Source organism: Schistocerca piceifrons, chromosome 1, assembly GCF_021461385.2.
Source record: "Schistocerca piceifrons isolate TAMUIC-IGC-003096 chromosome 1, iqSchPice1.1, whole genome shotgun sequence".
Lineage (NCBI taxonomy): Eukaryota > Metazoa > Arthropoda > Insecta > Orthoptera > Acrididae > Schistocerca > Schistocerca piceifrons.
In genome coordinates, this window is record NC_060138.1 from 114,633,625 (window position 1) to 114,640,472 (window position 6,848).

General features: G+C 44.3%; 1 protein-coding gene across 1 annotated transcript; it reads right to left on the reverse strand.

The window, feature by feature from the left end:
- Positions 1-696: 696 nt before the first annotated feature.
- Positions 697-4,186, reverse strand: LOC124709960 (cuticle protein 67-like). Its single transcript, XM_047240884.1, has 2 exons — positions 4,132-4,186; positions 697-1,234 (listed from the first exon to the last, which is right to left on the reverse strand). The coding sequence occupies exons 1-2, from the start codon at positions 4,138-4,140 to the stop codon at positions 776-778; spliced, it is 468 nt and encodes a 155-aa protein (XP_047096840.1). The 5' UTR covers positions 4,141-4,186; the 3' UTR covers positions 697-775.
- Positions 4,187-6,848: the final 2,662 nt, after the last annotated feature.

Sequence of the window (6,848 nt, forward strand, 5' to 3'; positions counted from 1 at the left end):
GTTTACTCTAGTAATCAGCCAGACAATTGTATCTGGTAGGATCTTCGTTAATTTTTTCTTAATCCTTATTACTCTTTTTAGTATTTAATTGCTTTGTTGCTTTAGTAAACCTGCAATAGTGTGTGTGAGTATGTGTACGTTTGTCCTTTAGGAACTGCTTTTCTAAACGATTTAGATGTAGTTAACAGTTTAACACATTCAGAAAACAATTATCTCATGACACTTCACTTTCACAACTAAACGCCCTATCATCAGATAGACTCGAAAATTTCATCATAATAGTTAACTCTGTGTACGTTCTGTACAAACCACTTGTTTTGCGACGCTTCGTTGAACTTGCTACGTTTTTTCTCATTACAAATACATACTGTTTGATGCTATTATTCCACCGTCTATAGAATCTTTGGTTTGTGGTTTACAAGAAGGAAGGAAGATTGGGTGTAGCGGACCATCCACACCGAGGTCATTAGAGACGCAGCGCAAGCTGGGATTGTGTGAAGGATAGGGAAGGAAATCGGCCATGCCCTTTCAAAGGAACCACCCCAGCATTTGCCTGGAGCTGTTTAGGGAAACCACGAAAACCTAAATCTGTATGCACGGACGCTGGTTTAAATCATCGTACTCCTGATTGCATGTGCTAACCGTTTGGCACCTCGCTCTGTTGATTTGCGATTCGTTTTGATAAAAAGAAAACAGTACTTTTCAAATGGTTTATTTACATGCAGCGCAAAATAAATACAGTCAGGGATGAGATGGTGCTATGATGATGGTCTGTCTACCAGGCGTAAGACAGAGCAGGGGCGCTGTAGGACAGGTGGGCGACGGCGGGGGCGGCGGAGTAGGCGACTCCCAGCAGACCGTGGGCGGCGACGGCGGGGGCGGCGTAGGCGGCGGCGGGCGCGTAGGCGGCGCGGGCGTAGCCGTAGGCGGGGGCGGCGTAGGCGGCACGGGCGTAGCCGTAGGCGGGGGCGGCCAGGGCGTCGTTGCTCACGCGCACGTCAGACTTGGTGACGCTGGAGTAGGGGGTGTCGATGGTCTTGGAGTAGGTGGACACCTGTCCCAGGTTGCCGTAGCTCCTCAGGATGTTGGAGTGCTGGGAGGTGATGGCCGCGGGGGCGACGGCGTGCGCGCCGTAGGCGGCGTAGGCGGGGGCGCCGTAGGCCACGGCGGGGGCGGCGTAGCCTCCCAGGTAGCCGGCGTTGGCGACGGCCAGGACGGTGGCGAGAACCAGGAACTGTAAATAAAAGGGACGGCGTTCTTGGTAAAGTTGTACGAGGCAAAATCTTCAGTCCGTTGAATAACAAATAGTTACAAAACTAATAAGATCCAAAATTTTAATGGCAAGAAGTGAGCATGGTTTATTCTAGACAACGTTTCATAGTTTAGAATTGATTAGAGGACAGTCGTCGTAAATAAGAGAGAGAAAATACTCCTATGAGTATGTGGCAGTAAATATCTCTCGAACCCCTTACCATATTTACCCTAAAGGGAGACTTGGCTGCCCAAGCTCTGCCCATTTGTAGATTCAGAATCTTTTTCAGCCAGCAAAGCTGGTGAGATAGAGGGAGTGGGTTTGCAGTTAAAGTATTTCTCTTAGAACCATGGGGAACCTCCCGAAACCTTGATCAGAACAGTGGAGGGTGGATAAGTTGCTGTAAATATCTTTAGTTCAACTCTGGGATAATATCTCACACAAAAAATGTACTCGTATGTGTAAATGTAGTTGTTTGTGTATGCATCGACTTTATTCTGTACACACACGAAATCGATGACCTGTTTGGCGTGAAATGGAATGATCATATGGCATCACTGACAGTCTGAGGTTGTTTGGCCACCTGTTGCAAGTCTTTCTATTTGATCCCACATTGGCGACTTGCAAATGACACTCCTTATCTATAATTGCACATGAGTGACTGATGTACTTTATGTTTTCGTAGGAGAAGTTGCAGTGAATACAAGACTGCACTCATATACACGCAGGGGCATACTTCAAATTCCAGCTCATCATCCAAGTTTATCAGGCACCTCCTAATGCTTTATTTTTCCATTTTGCCTAACACTCTACTTCTAAAACCTTCGTCGTGATATCTAAAGCTCTCTTCCTATATTTGTTTTCAAATTAGAAAAAGTGGAGAGGATATTTTGAAATAAATGATCACTGTTCTAGTGTAGTTAGTTAAATGGACAACCTATACTTTCTATGAATATCTGGAACATTATAATATTAGGAGCTACATTTATTTATGTACACAGCTACGGTATGGAAAAAAAATAAAAAGGAAGATTAGTTGTATCGTATAGGAAAGAATGTTTTCAGCTTTCACGCCGCAGAAGGTTCAAATGGTTCAAATGGCTCTGAGCACTATGGGACTTAACAACTTAGGTCATCAGTCCCCTAGAACTTAGAACTACTTAAACCTAACTAACCTAAGGATATCACACACATCCATGCCCGAGGCAGGATTCGAACCTGCGACCTTAGCAGTCACGCGGTTCTGGACTGAAGCGCCTAGAACCGCTCAGCCTCACCTACAGGCGATTACAGGTATTCTTCCGCAATTACAGCAAGGTGATTTTCCAGCTTTGGATCAGATATGGCCCTCAGGAACATCAACCTACATGGCGAAAGTTTTCATTACTGTTTTCATCAAACGTTAGCACTTGATATAGCTTCATCAGTAGAATGCCTTTTGCTGCGAGAGTAGTTCCGCAGTTGGGTATGCAGAAGGTGTAGGAATGAGGGGGTAATACGAAGAACGGCAGAAAATTAGCAGACTATGGACTACAGTAACGAAGAAGGTATGAAATTATTCTTCCTTCGTTCCTACAGACGGTTATAAATTGTTTTGTACTGAATCTGAAAATTTTGTAATATTTTATGTAGACTCGTCAATGCCCATAAAAACGGATGGTTTGTGAGAAAGGGGAAGAGGCTGTAGAAGCCCTTAAGATGAGCACCCAAAATCTTTCCATGTTGTCTCGTGAGTAACCGAGTGATATATGTCCGTAAAACCCACTGTTAACTCCAGCTGCACTCTCAATACATCGTTTTATGGGTGGAAGAGTCTCATCTCATAAACAAAGGAGAAAATAAAGAAACGATCCCATGATAGTTCGTGCTGGACTGACAATCATCTCGAAATATTCCCCGCCTAATATAAAGAAAAACATACCGAGCCGCTACGTTCTGCCTCTACTTTCCTTCTTGACAAAGAGCAAGGGAAATGTGCTCTAAACTAGACCCTGCTAAAATGATCTAGTGTCAGTGCTAGAACAATGAATCATGGTCTTAGCAGAGGCGAACAAGTTTTCACAGTTATTCAAATACAATATGGGTATACACAACGCGAATGAAACCCTACTGTAGCGAGATGAATGTTGTATAAGTTCCTCAGATGTTCTGTGGCAGTGTGATCTGAGCAGAAGATGGATCTTAGTTGATTGACGTTCCTATTACCAATACAAAATGAACGAATGTTTTGATTCTGTAGCTCGTTGGTTTAGTGGGTAAGCATTAGTCTACAAATCTAGAGCTCCTGAGTTAGGGACCCTCTCGGAACTGCGATTTTTGCTGATTTTTTCCGCTTCATCCACCTGCGGCGATGATTAGTTCATACGAGAAATGCCGTTATCAGCGTAGTTCCGAGTCTGCCCTTAATTGGCTTGTCCGTTTGGAGGACTGAGGAAGGGAACTGCACCCTGCCTAGTAGAGCGCTGTGATGTTCAAAACAACTTAGTTGCCGCATAAGTTTGAACAAAATTGTCTTTGGTTTCCGAAGTGACTGCAGTGTATTCAAGCTGTACCTGACACATAAGATTGTGAGCGGAGGACCGATAAATGCCCTTAGTCATCATCTACGCCAGCTAAAGAAACTGTGTGTGTACAGAGCGAGGGAGATTCGTAAATATTTTCAGTACTGACGAACATTTCATGGCAATGAAGCTGCATCACAGTATAAAATATTCCAACGCTTCAGCCATTCTCGCAAATGGCCTTCATCGTGGGGACGATATATAAAGCATCATCCTGATGATGACCACGTGAAGTAGGGTCCGAAACGCCGGAACAGTTTACACTAGTGCTTCGTCACACTGCCAGCGCGTTTACTGCCGAGGGTGCGTGGTACTCACTTTGTACATGGTGGCGTCGGCGGAGCGCTGCGTTGCTGGTCTGGACTGATGGAGAGCTGGTGGGCTGTGTGTGCCTGGAAGGCGGCCGGCCGCCGTTTTATAGGCGCTGTGCCGGTGGCCGGACAACGTTCACGCCCCCCGCACCGCGGCGGAGGCGAGCAGCCGGTGGCTGGCGCATTTCCATAGCGCGGCCAGCGGGGACCTCTGTTTTCGCAACAGCGCGGGCGCGCGCATTGTCTCAGGGGACAGACGGGGAGGCGCGCGCATTCCGACCAACTTGTCTGCAGGTGCAAGCTTGTCCAGAGCGAGGCTCAGACTTCCCGCCCGACTCGGGCAGAATTAGCTCTTTGTGCAGAATGGTCTCGGCATCTGCATCTACAGGATGTTTCACAATTCATGTTACACACTTCTAGAGGATGATTAGGAGACTTAGTCGATCAAGATTTTCATAGGAACCCATGCCCGGCGTCATCCTACGGCGTTACAGAGGTCCTAAGTTAGAGGTGCCGCGCCTGTGAATGTGTATATATACAAGGTGATTTTTGTGTTGTTGCTAACTTTCATTGATGATGGAGAAGATTAAATATATCAATCTGAGCTAAGATTCCGTATGCCAAAAACGCACTAGTCGAAAGTCGTGAGCCAAAACCATTCACCTCTGATAGTTGAATACATGTACCAGATTGTGGGGCAGGCAACTTTAAAAGATAGTAGTATGGACCAGCACAAGAAAAAATGTCTAGTAAACATGGGATCTAAAATGCATACCAGAGGAGCTATGAACATTTGTTCATATTTGCTAGTGTGTATTACATTTCTTGTATTGAACGGTGCTCATCGCCCTTAAGGTATGCATTTTAGAGCCCGTGTACAAGACATTTTTTCTTGTTTTGGTCCATACTAACGCCTCTGAACGTTGCCTACCCCACGACCTTAGCAACAACAGTACTGGTACATGTATTCCATTGTAAGAGGCATGAGAATAGTTTTTGCTTATAACTTCCGACTCGTTCGTTTCTGGCACAGGGACCGTTAGGTAAAGTTGATACATTTAGCCTTCTGCATCATCCTTGAAAGTTTGCAACATCATCACGGGATCACCCTGTATATTCATACATTAACAGTCGCCGGCGTCTGCAACTTTGATGTCCTTTAGCGCAGTTGGATGATGTTTCTGGACATGGCGGCCTATCTAAAGCTTCATCGACCCTCTACAAACTCTAGAAGTGCATAACGTGAATTGTCAAATACGCTTTATACCGACACATACACCTACACCCAGGGATGGCGGTTATCACTGTAACAACCGGTTTTCTGTTATATCCTTTTTTGTTTCAGCGTCAGTTGCACGTGAGTGTTAAAACCGCTTAAAATAACCGGTTTCCAAAATAACAGATTTTCAGTTTTTTTGTTCCTATTATTTCCTATAGTAAACGTAGAAATCGAACAAAAGAATTTTCACTCCCTGTGTTTTAAGATACACAGAATCAAAAGGGTTACATTAAATAGTCAAATAAAAGAAAACTTAGTCTGTTCTCTTCTTTTCCCGAAAAGTGACGAGTGGCTGAATACTACAAAAAATCACCACTATTTTCCTATTGATTCTAATTTTTGGAATCTATGCTCAAAAGTCACATTGTAATCGAGAATCATACGACTATTTAGTTATTACGAATAGTCAGTGCTAAAAGGTCAAAACTCAGGTTGGACAGCTCCATTTTTCGTTTTAATTTGTCCGTCTTCAACGGCAACAAGCGGATAAAGGCATATCATGTAGACATAGATAACATATCAACAACTTTCTACTTTTATTGGAAACTATGAGTTTTCTCCGTATATGATGACGCAAGTTTGTTGTGACTCCTCCCGTTCTTAATTTTTTAAAGCAAATAGAGCATTGTATTTCACTAGTACTGCACTTCTAAAACACTTCCAACATAGTTATGACGCCATTCTGTAATAGAGCGCCCGCATCTCGTGGTCGTGCGGTAGCGTTCTCGCTTCCCACGCCCGGGTTCCCGGGTTCGATTCCCGGCGGGGCCAGGGATTTTCTCTGCCTCGTGATGGCTGGGTGTTGTGTGCTGTCCTTAGGTTAGTTAGGTTTAAGTAGTTCTAAGTTCTAGGGGACTGATGACCATAGATGTTAAGTCCCATAGTGCTCAGAGCCATTTGTAATAGAGCTAATGTTCGACAACAGCGATAGACTACCATATGGGGGAAGTCTTGCACACTGCCAAGTACACGTCCACCTCAAGCAACGACACACGGCAACAGGGACACTATTGTCTCAGCAAAGCTGCACCAGTTCCTATGCCATGTGTTTGTAGCTCGTTTCTGTCGGCATTGTTACTAAAATAGAACTGATCGCTTTTACCATTTTCTATAATAACGCAATATTTCAAATCAATTGAAATTTTACGATTAATAATCACTCGTTTCTTAAAAAAGGTTTATTTAAAAACCAAAAATTGTACCACGTGCTGTGGATAATTGATATTTCTGTCTTTTACCCGATTAGAAAACAAGTGCTACAACCGAGACAAACCAAATGTCGAAAAATACTGGTTCTGCAGAACTTAATGTCGATATCTGTTTTATCGTTGTCTGTTTCAACCGGTCGGTTTTTCCCGACATCACCAACATCGTCCGGCCAGAATGTTCCCACACTGATTTTATTCCTGGCGTACAGGCGACGTCATCGCAGTAACCAAGGTCGC